The sequence below is a fragment of the Gigantopelta aegis genome, chromosome 8 (assembly GCF_016097555.1).
Source record: "Gigantopelta aegis isolate Gae_Host chromosome 8, Gae_host_genome, whole genome shotgun sequence".
NCBI classification, from domain to species: Eukaryota; Metazoa; Mollusca; class Gastropoda; order Neomphalida; family Peltospiridae; genus Gigantopelta; species Gigantopelta aegis.
Window position 1 is genome coordinate 72,957,967 of NC_054706.1, and position 23,415 is coordinate 72,981,381.

The following is a 23,415-nucleotide window of genomic DNA, read 5'->3' on the forward strand; positions in this document are numbered from 1 at the left end:
GGATGGTGCATATAAAAGATCCCTTGTTGCTAATCGAAAAAGAGTAGCTCATGAAGTGGCGACAGCGGGTTTCCTCTCTTAATATCTGTGTGGTCCTTAACCATATGTCTGACACCATTTAACCGTAAATAAAAATGTGTTGAGTGCGTCGTTAAATAAAACATTTCTTTCTTCTTTTTTTCCCCCGAACCACCAGTAATTGTACATGCATTGATTGTCGCTCGATTTGCACTGATTGCGAAACTATCTTGTGAAAAAAAGAAACGCAGCTCTCAGTCGGTCACTGTAATCCAAACCCACATGGTTGTCAAAGAAACTAACAACAATAACAGTACTAAAGGTATTTGCTTGCAGACACATTTGAGAGGCCTATAATTTTATGCATGCACACTTCAACAAGGGGCGTATGTCTGTATGGAGGAACAATTAACTACACGTATACTGAGAACACGCATTAAAGTTTTATCTATTGTGTATTTGTGTGTTTGCGTGGTGTATATTGTACTAGTATGTATGTGTGTGTCGTGGGTATGTATATATGAATATTTGTTATGGGAAAATATACCGGTCTATGGAAAAGTGCATATAAAAGTTACTAATGACGTGGTCCTACTGACTCCCCCCCCCCCCCCAAAAAAAAGGTTTAAAAAAAAAATAAAAAAAAAAAAAAAATAATAATAAAATAAAAAAAAAAAAAAAAAAAAAAAAATAAAAATAATAATAAAATAAATAAATACAAAAGTTGTATTCTTAATTAAATACGCCGTTCCCTTAAAAACGATTCTGTGCGTGTCAAAACGTTTACCAAATGTTGACATCCAATAGCCAATGATGAATTAATTAATATGCTCTAATGGTGTTGTTAAACAAAACACTCTTTAACTTTCTTTTCTTTTCCCATTTCCTTGGACAAAAATCAATTTAATTTAATTTTTATTATTATTTTTTTTTTTTTTGCTTTTTTTTTTTTCCATTCAGGACGTCCTTTTGTTTTAGGATGTAACTTACTTATGCAGTTTGTAGGCTACTGGGTCAAATTATCAAACTACACTCGGTCAAAGAACACATAAGAAGTGATAAAGTGTACATAAAAGATAACTTGTTGCTACTCGGGAGGATTAGCTTGTGTGGCAGCAGATGAATTCCTTCTTTAAAATGTGTTTAGGTGTTGTTAAAAAAAAATCTTTCCCTTTCATTTAGTATGAATTAAATAACGATGAGAGAGAGAGAGAGAGAGAGAGAGAGAGAGAGAGAGAGAGAGAGAGAGAGAGAGAGAGAGAGAGAGAGAGAGAGAGAGAGAGAGAGAGAGAAAGACAAACAGAGAGATATACACACAGACATACACAGAGATAGAGAGATATACACACAGACATACAGAGAGAGAGAGAGAGAGAGAGATACACAGACATACAGAGAGAGACGGGGGGGGGGGAGAGGATATATATATATATATATATATATATATATATATATATATATATATATATATATATCCAGACAGACAGACAGACAGAGAGAGAGAGACACACATACAGAGAGAGGGGAGAGCATCAATGAATGAATGAATGAATGTTTAACGACACCCCAGCACGAAAAATACATCGGCTATTGGGTGTCAAACTATGGTAATGCAAACAAAGACAGTATATATACTACTCAAAACAATTTAAGGGTCAGACGATATTTTCGACATTATTTTCTGAATGTCAATTATATTAGCTAGACCATAATGTCACGCATGGTATTGTTCCATTTTGACGAAAGTGGGTCTAAGCAACCCATAAATGAATTAAAATCCACTGTCATTGACACTGTCGACTAGTTCTAATGGCGAAAACATGCTTACATTTGCACGTAAATTAGGGCGAAAGCGAAAGGTCTGCTAAGTGCCCATAACTTGCTTTTTCACAAAGCGCTTCATTTGTACGCTTTGCACGTGTATTCCATATTCCCAATGCCGAATTTCCGTATAATTGGAGCTTGCGTTCGTGTACGGTGCACACTCCAAATTCGACAATGGTACGACTTAAACTGACTATCGAAGATCGAGGAAGGGCTATTGCTTGGCTTCAGGATGGCAATACGCAAAGAAATGTTGCTCTGAGACTTGGTGTCAGTCAGAGTGTCGTTGGCCGACTGTGGCAACGGTACCAAGCAACGAATTCTGTTTGAAATCGTCCACGTTGGGGAAGACCCCGAAGCACTACAAATAGAGAGGATCGCTACATCACAAATATGGCTCTACGTCAACGCACAACCACTGCACGCCGATTACGTGACAATCTGCGGACTGCGACTGGAACTCGAGTGTCTGATCAAACCATACGCAATCGTCTGAGAGCCAATAATCTACGCTGCCGTCGCCAAGCTGTTCGACCACCACTCCTACCACGTCACAGAACGGCCAGACATCACTGGTGCACGCTTCATCTGCGGTGGCAACGTGTTCAGTGGGGTCGAGTGATGTTCACTGATGAGTCCAGGTTTAGTCTCCAGTTCAACGACGGTCGGGTTCGTGTCTACAGACGTCCTGGGGAGCGCTTCGCTGACGTTAACTTTAGACAACGTCACCGGTTCGGTGGTGGCAGCGTCATGGTGTGGGGCGGCATCTCTATCCACCACAGGACCCCCGTCTGTGGTGGATGGCAATTTGAATGGAATCCGCTATCTGAATGAGATTATCCGGCCGTTGGTTCTCCCAGGCCTTCAGCAGATTGGCGGTGGGGCAGTTCTGCAGGATGACAATGCCAGACCCCACCGCGCCAGGGTGGTAACGGACTTTCTCAGACAACAAGGTATCGCCAGGATGGATTGGCCAGCATATTCGCCTGACTTGGCCCCAATAGAGCACGCCTGGGACGAATTAGGCAGGAGAGTTCGGGATAACCATGCCCCTCCGGCCAACCTTCATGATCTGGGTCAACTTCTTATGGCAGAGTGGCAGGCCATTCCCCAAGAGTTCTTCAGACGTCTGATCAACAGCACGAGGCAACGAAGTGTCGAGTGTATTCGCGCCAGGGGTGGATTCACACACTATTAAACGAATGTTCTAATGTGTAAAATCCATGTTTGACAACCTTCAACTTTGACAGCATGTCATGTGACTTTCTTGTATACAGTGACGTTTATTTGTGTGTTTTTTGTAAATATGGAACAATAAATTTAATTTTTGGTGTAGTTTACATCATCAATCTAATACACTCTGAAACTTATTTGGTAATAAATTTTTGACCCTTAAATTGTTTTGAGTAGTATATATATATATATATATATATATATATATATATATATATATATATATATATATATATATTATGTCACACACACAGAGAGAGAGAGAGAGAGAGAGAGAGAGAGAGAGAGAGAGAGAGAGAGAGAGAGAGAGAGAGAGAGAGAGAGAGAGAGAGAGTCGTTAATGAACACTGATGAGAGCGGATGCAGGATTTGATTAGGACAAGGTTTCAGAAATATTCCTGAAAAGTAACACTCCTCATAGGGTGGATGCATCGTCCTTGAAAGTAGCAGTCCTTCTGAGAATAATGCTTTGTCATAGAAAGTGGCAATCTTCTAGAGATGATGAATATCATGTAAATTGACAGTCCTCTTAATGATGATGTGTCGCGAAAAGTGGAAGTCCTCTTAGTGATTATGCGTTGTAATGGAAGTGACAATCCTCATGGGAAGAGGCATTGCCCTTTATTTAAAGTGGAAATCTTCCCAAGGAGGAGACATTGTCCTGGAAGGTGGCAGTCCTCTAGTAGAGCGAAACGTCAGACAGTGATTCATGAGACATTGTTAAAACTTCTCTTTGACACTGCCTTGTGCAGCGATACACCTTTGAACGTGTTTGAACGATTGGCTCAGTCTTTTATGGAAACTTTCTTAGTCAGAACAGCACACAGTACGATATTTAATCCACCCCAACCTAGTCATACTGGTTGGAATGGGAAAATATACTGGGTACAGAAATGGTAGGGACGTGGTATCGATCCAAATATCTGTCGCGTGTCAGCCGAGATAACTGCCACTTAAGTTTTGCATCGCGTCCATAGATGCACTCTGTTTATATACTCTTCAAAAGAAGAAACGCAAAACCACATTGTCGTAACATTTGGAGAATTGATTTAATTATTGAATGGTGAGTCCGATAATTACCAAATGTTGCAGGATTGTTCACAATTCACTCTAGTCCATTGTGAGTAAGTGATAGGACACACCACCAAGGTCAAGGTCATCTGGAGTCAATACCGGGTGTGGCCTCCGCGTGTGTTGACAACTGCCTGGCACCGCCTGCCCATTGAAGCAACCAGAGTACGGATGACGTCCCGGGGGATGGTGGCCCACTCGGCCTGCAAGGCTGCTGCCAGCTCGGGCAGGCCTAGGGCTGTGGTTGTCGCTGTCGGAGGCGTCGGTCCAACTCGTCCCATAGATGCTCAATTGGGTTCAAATCCGGTGATATCGATGGCCAAGGAAGGACATTAATTGTTGTTGTTCTGTAGGAAAGCCGTTGTGAGACGTGCTGTGTGAGGCCTGGCGTTGTCATGTTGGAACACTGCGTTGCAGTTGGCCATAACTGGAACGATGTGTGGTCGGAGGATCTGGTCATGTAGCCCTGTGCATTCAGGTTGCCCTGCACGTGGACCAGGTCAGTTCTGCCAGTGTGTGAGATGGCTGCCCACACCATGACACTACCCCGCCGAATCTGTCCACTTCCTGCACGCAGTTTGCCGCATAACGTTCACCACGACGCCTATACACGCGACATCTTCCATCATGACGTCGGAGCAGAAATCGGGACTCGTCACTGAACCACACCTGTCTCCATCGCAGTTGAGGCCATTGTCGATGAATCTGGCACCACTGCAGTCGGAGTCGACGGTGTTGTGGTGTTAAGATGACACCTCGAACTGGATGTCTGGCACGAATTTCCTACCTCACGTAGGCGGTTCCGTACGGTCTGGTCGGATATCCTGCGCAAACCTGGTATTGCTGCGGCTGTGGAGGTGGCAGTAGTCAATCGTTTCCGAAGGTGGCGTACCCGGATGTAGCGGTCCTGCCCGGGGGTAGTGACCCGTGGTCGACCGGATCTAGGGAGGTCACGTGTTGATCCATGTTGCTGGTAACGGTCCCACAGTCTGGAGATGGTGCTTGGGGACACATGGAATGCCCTGGCCAACGGCCGTTCTGGATTCGCCTGCGTCTAGTCGGCCGATGGCATTGTTTCTCTGCGGTTCACTGAGACGTGGCATGTCCTGGATTGTCAACTGTCGGCCAGATACAGAGGCCAGGCAAGCGAACACCCTGCACTTTTATACTGTCGGTGTTCATGTTGCACGTGCAGACAACGCACGTGCAGTGGTGACATGGTTTGCACGTGGCTGCGTTTTTGCGAATATTCACATTTTGGAACTTTATTGTACAGTAGCTGCGTTTTATCGAATGTAACCGTGGGAATGTGTTTGGGATATGCAATGACCTTATATTCACAAAGCATGAACCGGTAGGAAACATAAAATCGGAGTTATAACCCATTTGTACCCTTTTGCGTTTCTTTTTTTGAAGAGTATATTATTAATGAAAGAAAGAAATGTTTTATTTAACGACGCACTCAACACATTTTATTTACGGTTATATGGCGTCAGACATATGTTTAAGGACCACACAGATTTTGAGAGGAAACCCGCTGTCGCCACTACATGGGCTACTCTTTCCCATTACAAGGGATCTTTTATTTGCGCTTCCACAGGCAGGATAGCACAAACCATGGCCTTTGTTGAACCAGTTATGGATCGCTGGTCGGTGCAAGTGGTTTACACTACCATTGAGCCTTGCGGAGCACTACTGGTAGTAAAAAAATTCCAGTTGGGATCAATACCTACCAGCCTGGGATTGCCTGCCAATGCGACCGGGTTATTCATTGCCTCCCTCGAGTTTCGGCTGACAGTTTTTCGTTAGCTGGAAATCACACGTTGGCCTTTTGTGACGCGCGCTATTTTCGTCCCGTCAAGACTTCCTAGCGACATCAGGCCACACATTCACTTGGGCAACGGCAGCTCCACCATGCAGGATATAAAGTGTGTCGTGGTCGGTGACGGGTGAGTATGATTAGTTGAAACACTTTTGATAAAATATCTGCATACATAGTAAGTCAGACTTATATAGTGTCAAAGCCATTTTATTTAAGCAACTTGTTAGCTACGCGTTAGAAGTGCATGTATTTCAACAGTAAAATGTCAAACTCACGTTCGACTTGTTTTTTCCACTTAACAGGTCAGAGAGTCCCAAGGCTATGAGAATAAATAGATGTTTGAGTTGTACTGTAAATGTGTTTATCGGGTGGGCCGGCACATCGAAGGCGTTTAGTTAAGTATGCGTAGTATACTGTTACGCATCTGAAGATAATTAATATATTACTCAATTTTTGCTTGATATATATCAAATATGTTATGATAAAAAGTTTTTGTGCACGTCTTAAATCTAGGGGACGGGGCGTAGCCCACTGGTAAAGCTCTCGCTTGATGTACGGTCGATTTGGGATCGATCCCCGTTGATGGGCCCATTGGTCTATTTCTCGCTCCAGCCAGTGAACCACGACTGGTGTATCAAAGGTCGTGGTACGTGTTATTCTGTCTATGGGACGGTGCATATAAAAAGATCCATTGCTACTAATAGAAAAATGTAGCAGGTTTTCTTTTTAAGACTATATGTCAAAATTTCCAAATGTTTGACATCCAATAGCCGATGATTAATAAACCAATGTGCTCTAGTGGTGTTCGTAAACTAAACAAAACTTTGTGATTATGTGGTTAGGATGTTCCATACATCGCTATAGTAATGCATGACCACGATTAAATATACCATTTATCGAACACATTTCTAAGTGGCGAGACGTAGCCCAGTGGTAAAGCTATCTCCCCACCCCCAAGTAATACACCACTGGTTGGAATGGGAAAATATACTAGGTCCATCGATGAGAGGGACGGGGTATCGATCCTGATATCTGTCGCGTGTCAGCCTGGTGTGGTTTCAGTCTAGGATCGATTTTCGTCGGTGGGCCGACCCATTGGGCTATTTCTCGTTCCAGCCAAAGTCCGTGGTATGTGCTATCCTGTTTATCGGATGATGCATATAAAAAATCCCTTGCTATTAATGACAACATGTAGCGTATTGCCTCTCTAAAAGTACCATCTTTTTTAACTCCAATAGCCGATGATTAATGCATCAGTGTGCTCTAGTGGTGTCATTAAACCAAAAAAAACTTTAGCTTTTAACTCATATACAGGCGCGTGTGTAGACATTTTAGCGGGGAACGGGGTCTAGACTTGTCGAGTGAAGTTCATGGATGGGGGGGGGGGATGTAGAGTCATGCTCTCCCGAGAAATATATTGAAATTAAAAGAAAATTTGCTTGAGCAGGGAGGGGTTTCGAGCCACAAAACCCTCCCCTATACGCGCCTGCATATATGTTTTCCTAAAATCCCTACAGAAAGTTAGTTGAGTAGCACTGGGAGGCGACTTAAGACCTTACTGGCCTTTCCAACTATTTCAACGCCTAAGCGTAGACAAACAAATTATACACACACACACACACACACACACACACACACACACACACATATATATATATGCACACACGCACATACATACATACACATACACACACACACACATACATACACACACACACACACATATATATGCACACGCGCGCGCGCACACACATACACACACACACACACACACACACACACATATATATATATATATATATATATATATATATATATATATATACAAATCAGCCTAATGTATTCCACAAACATACATTCCCGTCCATTTCGTGTATGTTGGAGTTAATGAAGCGAAAACGTTTGAGGCCAAATCCACCTGCTTGACATTCCAAAAGTCATTGTTTTAACTAGGTCACAATAGTGGCGCTACGTTTGCATGTAATAACTTTGATGTGAAGACGCAGGGCGTATTTAGCGACAATACTCATTGTAAAATGTCGCCTTCATCACACATGTTGCTCAATCAGAGGGAAAACCTATATATGGCGTAGTCGAGAAAGGGGGCGGGGGGAGGGTGGTGCACACTGTTGCGAAAACATAAATACACAAATGCATACACGCACACACACACACACACACATACACACACATGCATATATGAATGCATGCATGCTTACATACATACACTCACATATATACATAAATACATACATCAATACATCAATACATACATACATACATATATACATACAGAAGCGAGAAATGGAGGGACATTTTGTATTTGAAATATGGCAGGCTAAGTACTATGTATACTAAATCCTACAAAGACGCGTGAGATGGAGATATATTTTGTATTTGAAATATGGCAGGCTAAGTACTATGTATACTAAATACTACAAAGACGCGTGAGATGGAGATATATTTTGTATCTGAAATATAGCAGGCTAAGTACTATGTATACTAAATACTACAAAGACGCGTGAGATACATTTTGTATTTGAATATGACACACTAAATATTATATTCATTTATATACTAAATACTATATACAATGAATGAATGAATGTTTAACGACACCCCAGCACGAAAAATACATCGGCTATTGGAGCGTCAAACTATGGTAATGCAAACAAATAAAGTGATGTTCAACATCAATATAAAAATTCAAGATTTAAATAAAAACAGTGTAAAGAACTGTGCAAAAATACAAATATCACAGATAGATACCGACTTTTACTCAAAATTTCAATGTGTGCTGTATTGGCCATTCTCAAAGAGAATGTTACACCCCTGCACCACGGTGAGATTACAGCACGCGCAGGGGATACTATATACATGCGTGAGATTAAGGGATATTTTATATTTGAAATATGACACACTAAATACTATAAACATATTGTATATACTAAATACAATATAGACGCGTGAGATGGAGGGGTATTTTGTATTTGAAATATGACACACTAAATATTATAAACATATTGTATATACCAAATACAATACAGACGCGTGAGATGGAGGGGTATTTTGTATTTGAAATATGAATCACTAAATAAATAATATACACATATATACTAATACTATATAGACGCGTAAAATGGAAGGGTATTTTGTATTTGAAAGTAAAGTTTGTTTTATTTAACGACGCCACTAGAGCACATTGATTTTTAATCTTATCATCGGCTATTGGACGTCAAACATATGGTCATTCTGACACTGTTTTTAGAGGAAACCCGCTGTCGCCACATAGGCTACTCTTCTTTACGACAGGCAGCAAGGGATCTTTTATTTGCGCTTCCCACAGGCAGGATAGCACAAACCATGGCCTTTGTTGAACCAGTTATGGATCACTGGTCGGTGCAAGTGGTTTACTCCTACCCATTGAGCCTTGCGGAGCACTCACTCAGGGTTTGGAGTCGGTATCTGGATTAAAAATCCCATGCCTCGACTGGGATCCGAACCCAGTACCTACCAGCCTGTAGACCGATGGCCTGCCACGACGCCACCGAGGCCGGTTTTGTATTTGAAATATGACACAGTATATATACTATATACTCATATTATATATACTAAATACTCTACAGACGCGTGAGATAGGGATATTTTGTATTTGACACACTAAATACTGTATAGACTCGTGAGACGAGCAGACGTTTCAAGTATGTCAGTCCGTCAGCTTAGATGCTTGTAAATAACTATATCTCCTGACCCGCTATATCCGGTCATAATGTCACGGTGGTGCGAAATGGCTGATTGTCATAAAGCGACACGCTTTGACTCCACCAGTGATGTGACTGTTAACACTCGCCAAAACTAGGCTTCGTCATTCGTTACACATTGATATATACTCGCGTGAAAAAGTGCAGCACATTTTGTGATATAGAATTAATGTTGTTTCGAAAACTTGGCTTCAACATGCGTTACACACTTTAATATACTCGCGTGCAAAAGTGCAGCACATTTTGTAATATAAAAGTAATGTAGTTAATAAAATTAGGATTCGTCATTCGTTAGGCTAAATAAATACTCTGGTATAATTGCTTGCAATAGTAGTTTAACACGTTTTGTCATATAAAATTAATGTAGTTTAGATAACGAGACTTCGTCGTTTGTTCACATACTATTATACTCGTGTAGAAAATGGTAGCATAACATTTTGAGAAATACAGTGTAGTTTGTTGCACTTTGATATACTCGCGTGCAAACGTGTAGCATAAATTTTATGTCATTCGAGTTTCGAAATATAGACTTTACAGTTCATTATGATGGATATTCGCATATAACAAAGCTTGTAACAAACAACAACAACAACAACAACAAACAAACAACAAAAAACAACAACTAACAAACAAAACCCACCATATAATATATAAATAATATACATGTATTAATTTAACTTAACAATTAAAAAAACCAAAACATTTATTGTAATATCAAATAATATCCCTTCAGTTCCAATGTGAATTTATATATAGAAGTCTACCAATATTTTGTAAAACCCAGCATATTTCAAAATTGGTAGTTTATAAATATATTTGTTTTTGTTGTATAATACAAACAACAACAACAAACATCCACCACTGTGTCGCTTAAAATGAAGTCACTTTTGTTACTATATTGCCGACACCCCCTACCCCATGTCATCCACCTCCCAGGAAGAAAAGACAAACACCAACACTATGTAGCTTAAATAGAAGTCACACTTTCATATACAGTGTAGATAATACGTGACCACGAAAGAAACAATATATACGACTGACAAACATATATCCTGTTTTATTTAAACAGGAAGTCAGCTACTTGGGGGTAAACAACCCATCCATGGTGTCAGCGTTATATAGATACTTCCTCGTTTAACGCAGCCCTCGTTTAGTTGGCTAAACAATACATACGTAATAAACAGCAACTTCCTGCATGTAATCTGAATGCCAAAACAGTTATCTTATTCAAAATCGTATATCTGCACAAGGCCGAGTCAGGGAATGTTTTGACAATGCACAATGATTCGTGTTATGGGGTGACAGATACATATACACGGTTATGGGTGGAAAGAGGTGTGATAGGGGTGGGGCATGACCCCCCTCCTCTACACAAATGGTCTGCTCCCACATAGATAGGACGTAGCCCAGTGGTAAAGGCTCGCCTGATGCGCGGTCGATCTAGGATCGATCCCCGTCAGTGGGCCCATTGGGCTATTTCTCGCTCAAGCCAGTGCAACATGACTGGTATATCAAAGGCCGTGGTGTGTGGTATCCTGTCTGTACAATATAGCGGGTTTCTTCTCTAAGACTATATGTTAAAATTACCAAATGTTTGACATCCAATAGCCGATGACTAATAAATCAATGTGCTCTAGTGGTGTTGTTAAACAAAATACACTTTTTTTGTTTATAGAAGGACTGCTACTCTCCAGGATGATACATGGATACATGTAGGCCTACTTCCTATTTAAAGTTTGTTTTGTTTTACGACACCACTAGAGCACATTAATCATCGGTTATCAGATGTCAAACATTTGCATTTCATAATTGTGACAGGTAACCCCCGGTAGTGTTCGAGGGAAACTCACTACACGTTTTACATTATCAGCAAGAAATCTTTTATACGCACTTTCCCCACAGACGAGACCACGCTATTTGTTATTCCAGTCGTGGAGCGCTGCAATCCCCAATACTGGTTTGACAAATCTAAGAGATAGAGCTCATTGAATACGTATACATAGACAGTTGTGATGAAATATATTCATGGATCACTTACTAAACAGTAATGCCATCAGATGTTTATGTGATCCACTGGAGTAGGTCCAAATGGTTGCCGAAACACAACTATTTCGTGTTGATCACTGTCGTCGTCATCATCTTATTTATATCATCGTTATAATCCTTTAAAATGATTCCGGTTGTCAAATTCATCAAGAAAATCTTGAAAGGAAACCCGATGTATACATTTATTTTCCAGGATTAGCAAGCATAGGCGTACGGGCTCCCATTTTTGTAGGGGGACAGGCTGGCTTTTGCCCGAATTAAACGAAAATGCCCGAATCTGGATAACAATATTTATTCCTATTAGCATTACTACCCAACAGCTATATAGGGCTGCAGACGAATCACTACGCATTTTTACATGGAGCACAACTAATTTTGAGGGTAGAATGATGGAAATGCATGGTAAGAAGGTCTCAGGGTAGCACATTTTGCCCAAATATCTCTATAATTTGTGCCCGAATATCAGGCGAGCGCTTTACCACTGGGCTACGCCCCCCCCCCCCCCCCCCCCCCCGTCTGAACCAGTGTCAGTTGTTAAATGTCGGTTATAGATACATACAATTGTGTTTGTTTTGTTTTTTCAGAGCCGTCGGAAAAACGTGTTTATTGATCAGTTATACAACTGATTCATTTCCTCACAAATATATACCTACAGTGTAAGTATTAAATGACGTTTACACTATTACTGTAAGTATTAAATGACGTTTACACTATTACTGTAAGTATTAAAGGATGTTTACACTATTACTGTAAGTATTAAATGACGTTTACACTATTACTGTAAGTATTAAATGACGTTTACACTATTACTGTAAGTATTAAATGACGTTTACACTATTACTGTAAGTATTAAATGACGTTTACACTATTACTGTAAGTATTAAATGACGTTTACACTATTACTGTAAGTATTAAATGATGTTTACACTATTACTGTAAGTATTAAATGACGTTTACATTATTACTGTAAGTATTAAAGGACGTTTACATTATTAGTATGCGGCGGTGTCTTCAAATTGACGAATCAGGAAAACATTCAAATTCTTGATTATAGAAATTAATAGTAATAATAACAATTGACAAAATAATGAAAATGTTTTGCGTTTTTCACTGGATGACAAGCAGTATGATGATATAACTGGTCTGCCTGTGATTAGATTGGTGATTTGTTTTGATTGACAGGTTTGACAACTACTCAGCGCACCTGGTGGTGGACAACATCCCCGTCAACCTCGGCCTGTGGGACACGGCGGGTCAGGAGGACTACGACAGGCTGAGACCGCTCTCCTACCCCAACACGGTCTGTAGTGTCTGTAGTCACTCTCTCCTACCCCAACACTGTAGTGTCTGTAGCCACTCTCTCCTACCCCAACACGGTCTAAGGTGTCTGTAATCACTCTCTCCTACCCCAACACGGTCTGTGGTGTCTGTAGTCACTCTCTCCTACCCCAACACGGTCTGTAGTGTCTGTAATCACTCTCTCCTACCCCAACACGGTATGTAGTCACTCTCTCCTACCCCAACACGGTCTGTAGTCACTCTCTCCTACCCCAACACGGTCTGTGGTGTCTGTAGTCACTCTCTCCTACCCCAACACGGTCTGTGGTGTCTGTAGCCACTCTCTCCTACCCCAACACGGTCTGTAGTGTCTGTAGGCGCTCTCTCCTACCCCAACACGGTCTGTAGTGTCTGTAGTCACTCTCTCCTACCCAACACGGTCTGTAGTGTCTGTAGTCACTCTCTCCAAACCCCAACACGGTCTGTAGTGTCTATAGTCACTCTCTCCTACACTAATCCGGTCTGTAGTGTCTGTAGTCACTATCTCCTACCCCAACAAGGTCTGTAGTGTCTATAGTCACTATCTCCTACCCTAACATGGTCAGTAGTGTCTGTTAACACTACCCTTCCCCAACACGGTCTGTGGTGTTAACAGTATCATACCCTAAGGCGGTATATAGTGCCTGTTAGCACTGTTCCATACCCCAACAAGGTCTGTAGTGTCTATAGTCACTATCTCCTACCCTAACATGGTCAGTAGTGTCTGTTAACACTACCCTTCCCCAACACGGTCTGTGGTGTTAACAGTATCATACCCTAAGGCGGTATATAGTGCCTGTTAGCACTGTTCCATACCCCAACACGGTCTGTAGTGTCTATAGTCACTATCTCCTACCCTAACGTGGTCAGTAGTTTCTGTTAACACTACCCTTCCCCAACACGGTCTGTGGTGTTAACAGTATCATACCCTAAGGCGGTATATAGTGCCTGTTAGCACTGTTCCATACCCCAACACGGTCTGTAGTGTCTATAGTCACTATCTCCTACCCTAACATGGTCAGTAGTGTCTGTTAACACTACCCTTCCCCAACACGGTCTGTGGTGTTAACAGTATCATACCCTAAGGCGGTATATAGTGCCTGTTAGCACTGTTCCATACCCCAACACGGTATGTAGTGTCTATAGTCACTATCTCCTACCTTAACATGGTCAGTAGTTTCTGTTAACACTACCCTTCCCCAACACGGTCTGTGGTGTTAACAGTATCATACCCTAAGGCGGTATATAGTGCCTGTTAGCACTGTTCCATACCCCAACACGGTCTGTAGTGTCTATAGTCACTATCTCCTACCCTAACGTGGTCAGTAGTTTCTGTTAACACTACCCTTCCCCAACACGGTCTGTGGTGTTAACAGTATCATACCCTAAGGCGGTATATAGTGCCTGTTAGCACTGTTCCATACCTCAACACGGTCTGTAGTGTCTATAGTCACTATCTCCTACCCTAACATGGTCAGTAGTGTCTGTTAACACTACCCTTCCCCAACACGGTCTGTGGTGTTAACAGTATCATACCCTAAGGCGGTATATAGTGCCTGTTAGCACTGTTCCATACCCCAACACGGTCTGTAGTGTATAATGTCTATTAACACTACCCAATACATAAACAGTGTATATTGTGTATGTTAACACTATATCATACCCTAATACATCTCACCGTGATAGAAACTTGTGTGTGTGTGTGTGTGTGTGTGTGTGTGTGTGTGTGTGTGTGTGTCTGTGTGCTTTCCTGTGAAAACAAGTTACTGTATTCAGTAAATTGGTAATAAATTCTGTAGTCGCTACTTATATATTTTTCAACATGATTTTTATTTTATGCTATTATTATTATTATTATTATTATTATTATTATTATGTTTTAAATGTTGTTTGGTTGGTTTCAGAATGTATTTATAGTGTGTTTTTCTGTCGTCAGTCCAACGAGCTATGAAAACGTTAAAGCAAAGGTAATTCAGTTTAACTCAGTGCTGTTAAAACATATTACAAACTAAGGAATTATATGTAATGAGTGTTCAAAAATCAGCCTCAACCCCATACACACACACATACAAAAATGGAAGCCCATACGCCTATGGTTTCAAACACAGGAATGTGAATATATGTGTGCATTAGTAACAGTAACTGGGTATGTAAAACACGATATATGCAGCAGCTGTGGTAAATTAACATACGACAGGAGAAAATCTATCATAAACATTTGGTTGGAACTTCTTGGTATATTTTGTAGGAGGTTGCAGATGTCCCGTCCACACCCCATTTTTTTTAAAAAGGCTATTAACTTTGGACGTATACCGATACCGTTCCAAACGTCAACCTAATGAATTATTCAGAGGCAATGTCTTATAAAGGACTCACTTTATTTGTTCCATTTGGAATAGTTAGGCTCTATTTATTGATTCATTGTTTGTGTAGTTTAGTAACTATCACTATACACAGTTCTGTGTATATACAACGTTCGATCTCTACCATTTTACACATTTTAAAACTATTTGCAATAAAATAACAATTTTCTGGGGGGAAAATGAGACCCTTAAGCCTTATATATAAAATGGCTTTTAGACGTTTCATTGACAGCAGATATAACAGTTATTGCTTTTACCGGTTATCAACAATATGTCATTGTTAAAACTTCTACATTCTTTTCTTTCTCATTTTTCTTCTTCAGTGGATCCCAGAACTTAACCACCATTGCCCAAGAGTGCCGTGTATTCTAGTTGGGACCAAACTAGATCTCCGCGACGACAAAGACACACTTGACAAGCTAAAAGTCAAAAAATTGTCTCCCATAAGTCATACTCAAGGCTCACATTTGGCCAAAGAAATCAAGGCCGTTCGTTATATAGAATGTTCCGCTCTGACCAGGCATAACCTGGAGACAGTGTTCGTGGAGGCAGTGCGAAGCCACAACTCCAAGAAGAAGAGTAGTAACTCAAAGCACTTATGTATTGTGCTTTGAAAACTATTTCTTTTCCTGCACATTTCTGGATAATTTATTTACTTAGGTAAACTGGAAGGACCAATCAATAATACCTGAAGAATGTGTGTGCTTTTCATTGGCGGACCAGGAAATTTGAAATAGGAAAGGAGCACCTTTATGGATTCCTCACTTTGTTGGAGGGATGTTTTTTATTCTGTAAATTTTCGATATATTCCACAGAAATAATAAGAAGTGTATCCCCTCCGAATCAATCAGTGCCCTTCGAAGTGCAGACTTGGACATACAGCAGTGTGTGAAATCTTGCTATACTGCCACCAGACTTTCTGCGTTTGATATTTTCTGAGCACTAGTAAACTTCATATGCATTGCAATATGTTCATTCGGTTATGCCAGACAAAGAAGTAGTCACAGATCCGTTTTTGAAAGGAAAGCCGTGACTGAAACTGTTTATATTTGAACCAGAGATGATGTAATGGTGTACCACGGCATCATTCTCTTAAGTTCATGGCATGATGTCTTGAGACAATTGGATTTATTAGCGTTTGAAATAGCACTTTATGCTGAACGAAAGTGGATTCCCAGACCTTTCTTGTAAAATCAGCTACAGAACATCTATACAAGAATAGCAGCCCACGTCAGTTGTAAACTGACAATGATGTTTTACCTTCTGCTGTACACGTGACATAGCTGACGGGGTTTTTTTTCTTCTAAAAGAATAGAATCGATTCTAATAGAGGCTTTCTTTCGGATTCGCCACCGAATAACAATACGAGAATAGTCGATTTAGTTATACATAATGTGAAAATGTACAGCATCTCTTGCTTTTTATTCCTGACACAAATTTGTTTTAACTTAAACAGATTTCTAGTGTTTAACATGTCCATACTATATCGTTGTTTCTATATTCAGGTCTGGTGTTTATACAATGTTACGGTCTACTAGCTCTTGAGGTTTTAATAAGCCCGCTCATGCCAATAGCATGTTTACAGGAAGCTGTATCTCTGACTCGCAATCATTGTCCAGAGGCTAGTTCAGAGAGAGTTAGTTTTAGCTCCCTTCATCTTCACAAGCCAAGGAACCATTCCGTATACTGCATTTCGTATTATAAAATGCAGTATGCTATACGGAATGGCGCCGTGGCTTACGATCAATCAATCAACCATTTGAATCGTGCTAACATCCACGGAAGGTTCAAGCACGACTGTCTTGGGCACCTCCTCCAAGATCGGTAGATGTGTCCAAGACAGGGGCTTGGCTTACGAAGATGAGCTACCGTTAGCATGTGAATTATAAAAAAAATACTAAAACAAAAGGATTAAATACCAGAATACCAGTGCTAAATATGGTAATATCTTAAATGGGTCCACTTAATCTAAGTGAAGAGAGCAATTAATCGTTCTCATCAATGTTTTTCACGGAAATGTCTGCTAAAAGTCTGGAGAGACTTCGCTGAACTCTTTTAAGTCTTCACATGCATGTTTTATAACCACGGGTCCTGTTCCATGTTCAGCCAGTCAACGTTTCGCTATCGTTCGCGAACTATTTGAATGGTTCCCGACGTGGTAATTTGGTTTATTGTGAAGCGCATAAACCAGTCTAGCGGACGTTTTTCTGCTCGGTCTGGCTGAACTCGGGGCGGGTTATTACTTTCTAGTCCGTGTCAATATGACCAGTTAATTATTTTACAAAATAGCTGCATAGCTGCATAATCAATTTTAATAGACCTGATGGCAGTTATTATCATTATTATGACCAAGTAATTGACGAATTATGCACTAGTACGTACATATAGGCATACCTATCACTTTTGACTGATAGAGTCATCAATGTGAGTTCAGAATCACAGGACATTAGTAAATGATTTTGATTTAATACTGTTAATCACATTTACATTAGGAATAGATGGATAGTTAAGTGAATAACTAAATAGTTAGCTAATATTATAATACTAATATATACATATATAAAAGATAGTCCTATTAAAATGTACAATACATTTAAACCAGTGAACAGATATACAGATAGAAAATACTACACGATGATGGTTTGATATCATATGTCTTACAACTAATTGTTTTAAAACATATCTAACGTTCGAAAGTGAGTTGGATACGTTTTAAACGAATTCTAAGATAAATGATATCTAATGGATAAGAATGTAGTATTCTATTTTTTACTTATTTAAAAAAATAAAAAATAAAAAAACAATTTCAAAAACCCAAGTAGATTTTAAATACATTTAAACGTCTTTTTCAGTTAAAACGTATTTTCAGCGCTTCATCAAGCAATCATTTTCAGGTTTAACTTATACGTTACAGAGTATTTAAATTCGATGTATTGATGTGGTGACCGGGTCATTACCGTGGAGTTGAGCCGGGCGGTATACCGTATATACCGTTCGGTATTGGTATCATGTCAATACCAATTTATCGTACCGAGCAAATTGCAAAATACCGAAATTTCGGTATTGAAAAATGTTATCCGCCCTTTAGTAAAGCACTAAAAATATATCTGACAAGCGCAAAATAGTTGAAAAGAAGAGAGATTAAGGCCTTGTGTATGGAATTTTATTTTATTTGGAAGAAATTAGAGGGTGAGACTTATTTCGGGCATGCATTTAAAGCAGAGTATACCGAAAATACCGCTCGATATCGGTATCGGTATTGTATCAATACCAAATACTGCACCGATACCGGGTATTCAACATGCTTATAAAAGTTTATAAGATTTTAATGAAGATTTTTATAAATACTGATAGAATTTAAAAAAAAGTATTTTAAAAAGGTCTCCTACAAAATGCCTAAGACTTGGCAGGTATAAAACACACCAAAACCCCTCTAAACCAGAAACCCATGGGACCCTCTAAACCGGACACCCACGATACCAAGTAAAATGTCCGGTTTATAAGAGACATCCGGTTTATTGAAGGTAAAAAAACTAATAAAAAAATCTTTCTTATATAATTCTGTTCCGTATTGATAGATATATTTAACAAGTGACAAAAAACAACAACACCAATCAAATACGGATAAAACGTTGCCCCTGTCTAAATGTGCGTCTGCACTTGACCGTGTTAAATAACACTTAAAACTGTCATCAGCACCAACACCCATGCGCAGCATCGGTGTTTATACAGGTGAATCACGTTACAGGACGGCTGCTAACATTTCACTATAGTTAATGAAAAATGACCCTCCACCGAACAGATGACATTCCGGAAGTATTATGAAACATGCCAGCGATTTGAAGCATTAACTGCGTGCATGTGTCATTTTGCTTCACTCCTCACATCTTTGTACCTTTATATACTTCTTCATCAACTATTCATTGTGTATAAAAGGTTATACGTGTTGCTAATAAAACATGAACTACTAGTACACGACATGCAGTTGTATTATTTTAAAATATATTTCAAGTGTGTATCGGGGTGGGGTGTGGTGGGATGGGGTGTGGTTGGCAATGTATATTCTTTAAAGTAGGAGTAATATCATCAGATCCTACCCTTTTAATTGGTTATAATTTTGTTCAACAAATATTAAGAACTATTAGCAGTGACAATTTAAAACAGGAACACTGGTTGTGAAAATGGTAAACTGAATAGTACATAATTATCAGCCTCAACTTTTTAAACATATGTCATTATCACGCACGGCGGAAGCAAGTCGACATTAGGGGGCGGGGCTGACTGCGATGGAGGGTACAAAGAAAAGTTTTCAAGGGGTTCGGGAGTATGCTCCCCCGTAAAGTTTTGAAAACTAAATGCATTTTACCAGAAAAATTCATCTCTGCCTTAAGATTTACTACCAATACTATTTTTTATTCATAATAAAAAAATTAAAAAAATAAAAAATGTTTGTCTTAACTTTAATGACGAATGAACCAGCACATCATAATAATTATTATTAGGATAACAGTTTACGTTAACATAGCTTGACAAATAATTAATTAAAAATATTTTTTAGGTTAATATACATGTATATGCATTATTATATTGCATGAATTCTGTTTTAAATTTTGTGTTTATATTATCATACAGGGTTTCGCACGGTGGGACATGAGGGAGTCTCTGAACATTGACTATATACAATGGTCAAAAGTTACAGGTCTATCTTATCTTATTTGAAGGTTAATCCGGAAATGACCAGACAAGTGTGCGGGAGGTAGTATGTACCCTTGTCAAAGTCATGTTCACGAGGGCGAGTGGTTGAGTACGGTCGCTCACTAAACTCGATTTTCAACTAACCTGAGACTTATTATCGGGGACAGAGTGCTCGCTTGAGATGTTAGGGGTTGCAGGATCGATCACCACCGATAGTTTCAAGGTTTTCCCGCACCAACTAGAGTGACACGCGACTGGTATACTAAATCTGATTCTTCGAATTTATATTGTCATCTATAGGAGGACAGCCACTCCCAATGATATCCTTTACTGGACAATACTTTCTTTTGACCGCCACAAGGAGGACTGCCATTGCCAGACAAGTTTACTAAATCAAAACTAGCACAGGTCAGAGCTCATTGGAATAAAATAAAAAAACAGCTCTGGTGACATGCACTTATGAATCACTGTCAAAACAAAGGTAATAGCAGGTGTTTGCGAAAGGTGGCACCCGTCATGAATAGTGCCGCCAAAGCTGTGAAGTCCGATATTTCGTCTAAAACGTCGTTCCATCACCAAAAAGATGAAAAGGTATGCGCAAGTTCAAAATATGGAATAGTATCAGCCCTTGGTCAGTGACGCATCGTATTTGTTTGAATGCCCTCAGGAGTCCCTGGATATATGTACACTCCTGTTAATGGGAAAGTGCATATATAAAAAGATACCTTGCTGCTTTATTGGAAAAAGTAGCCGGTGGTTGTTTTTTTTATCTATCGACCAAATAAATGTCAATATAGCCATACATAGCCGTAATTTAAAAATGCCCTTTTCTTGTCAGTTTCTACCGCCCCCTCCCCACCCCCACCCCCCGACACACAATCAGAATATTAATAACGAAGCCGTAGGAAGCGTTAAGGTTGGTCAGAACAAATATTTGGCCTGTTTATTAGTACCTTACCGGTCCAACCGGAGGAGACTAGATTTTATCTCCGTCTCCTGTCTGTCTGTCCCAGATATACTGAACTGAAATGATGTGTAGGCCTCTAGTTTAACCATGTACTTTTACTTACATATACAGTTTGACTTTCATTACGTCATTAATTCTGCTCGAAATGTAAAGGAACAAACTATAAATATCTGCTTCAAACTGCCTGAAAATGGATTTAAAAAACCAAAACAAAAACCCATGTTTTGTTTTTTTAAACCAAGAGGGTGACATTATCTCATCATCCTCACGTGTTGGGGTGTAAATAGACCGTACAAGTAATTTTAGGCTTCCTGTGGACTTGTAAATGGTTTCCTTCTATTGTGTAGGTGATATTACAACACTGACATGATAATAAATATTAATTTCTATACGATAATCTGAGCGCTAGATAAGATTTTAACTTGAAGTCGGTGAGACCCAAGCAGATTGCCAAAGGCTGTATATATGTATCTTGTTGCCATTTTTGTTTTCCAGATCCGATGATTGAGTGGTGTCCATTTAATGACGTCATGGGGTCAATCTAAATACTTCCAACGATATTGATATACATGTAATATATTTGAGGTGTGTAAATCACCAATATATTTACACCTGACGTCAATCAAGCACTAGGTCAGTCGTGCATGAACGACGTGACCGAGCCATCACAGCAACCACGTCCACTACACGTTGTGGAAGACAGTTATTAAGCTAGGCATTTTAACATCAGTCGCACGGGTTGGTGCTTTACCGGTAGGGAGGCGTAGAGGAGGAATTTTGAAAAAAAATTCATGAACGATTTTAAGGTGTCCCGATTTCCATAGGACTACAGGACATCCAACAAACATTTAACACTATCATGCAGTACCCCCCACCCCCACCCCCAGAATACAAGGTATTGAACTAATTTACTAGGTCTGTCAATCTTTTCTCTGAAAAATGCATAATTCCCGTCATAGGTATGGGTGGGTCTACGTTTTACCACGTTTGTTAAGATTTTATTTTAAAGAGTTTAAAAAAACCCACAAAACAAAAACAAACTCTACAACAAACAGACCCCCCCCCCCCCCCCCCCCCCCCCCCCCCCCCCCTCATGACATAGACAACACTTTTCAATGAAAACAGGACACGGTATTATACACTAATACCCGCTTTTAGTCAGGGTGGGGCGACATACATGTAAATCCTAAATCCATCCATAAACAACTAGTACTGAATTTTTGTTTTGGCGAACTTGCCATCGTTTTTCTATTTTATTTGTAATGACTGCCTTGTACGACTCCGGTCGTTTGCGGTTTTAACGTGATCTTTATGTGGTTTCAGCCCATCCTCTTCAAAACGCTATTGTTACGACTTTGCTTAACCAAATGCACATCAATTAAATTCGTTATAAAACATACATGAACCATCCTTAAGGGCGTCACAAAGATTCTTGGACTTTAAAACAAGGGTACAACGCCTCAAAAACATCCTTGTCCCTCAATAACACAACACCCTCCTCACCCCCCCCCCCCCCCCCCCCAAAAAAGAAGGAAAAAAAAAGAAGATCCAAAACAAATCACCCACACCCACCTCAAAACAAACCAGACACGGCCCGGAATTTTTTTTCCAAAACCCAAACAAACAAAAACCCTGTTTATTTATCTGTGGGGCATATATGACATATACAATGGAATTTGGTGTCAAAGTGTGTGGAGCGGTTTTAACAGCACATTTACATACAGTCACATTCACATATCAACAAGTCTTGATGAATATAATCCGTTTGTTTGACCCATAACATTCCAAAGATTAAGTGTAAATATTTTTGACAAATATTGCTACACATTACTTATAACTCAAGATATCAGTTTGACAAATCCAATTTTTTGTTGTTGTTGTCACTGTTCGACTGGTACCGTTGTCTTCTATCATATAACATTCATCTAATATTTGGACCCCCTAAACAGGCTGTACTGGTGTTTATGGTAGCTCAAATACTACATACATATTTCATTGAACGTGCAATGAAATGAATGTGTAAGTTTTATTTATTAAAAGTCATAGAAGTGGAAGTCCTCCTAGACAGTACAAAAATGTAATATTCTGTAGATATCTCATGGGAGTGGCAGTCCTCCCATACAGTACAATAATTAATATAACATCTTGTAAACATCTCACAGGGAGTAGCAGTCCTACAGACTGCAAGGATGTAACATCCTGTAGACGTCTCACAGGGAGTAACAGTCCTAGACTGCAAGGATGTAACATCCTGTAGACATCTCACAGGGAGTAGCCATTCCAGACTGCAAGGATGTA

General features: G+C 39.9%; 1 protein-coding gene across 1 annotated transcript in view; it reads left to right on the forward strand.

Moving 5' to 3' along the window:
- Positions 1-19,428, forward strand: part of LOC121380182 (ras-related C3 botulinum toxin substrate 1) — a 38,699-nt gene extending 19,271 nt beyond the window's left edge. Inside the window, exons 7-8 of the mRNA XM_041508990.1 lie at positions 14,997-15,059; positions 15,779-19,428. Coding sequence (XP_041364924.1) covers positions 14,997-15,059; positions 15,779-16,069 — 354 coding nt within the window. The 3' untranslated portion in view covers positions 16,070-19,428. The remainder of the gene's footprint in view (positions 1-14,996; positions 15,060-15,778) is intronic.
- The last annotated feature ends 3,987 nt before the right edge of the window (positions 19,429-23,415 follow it).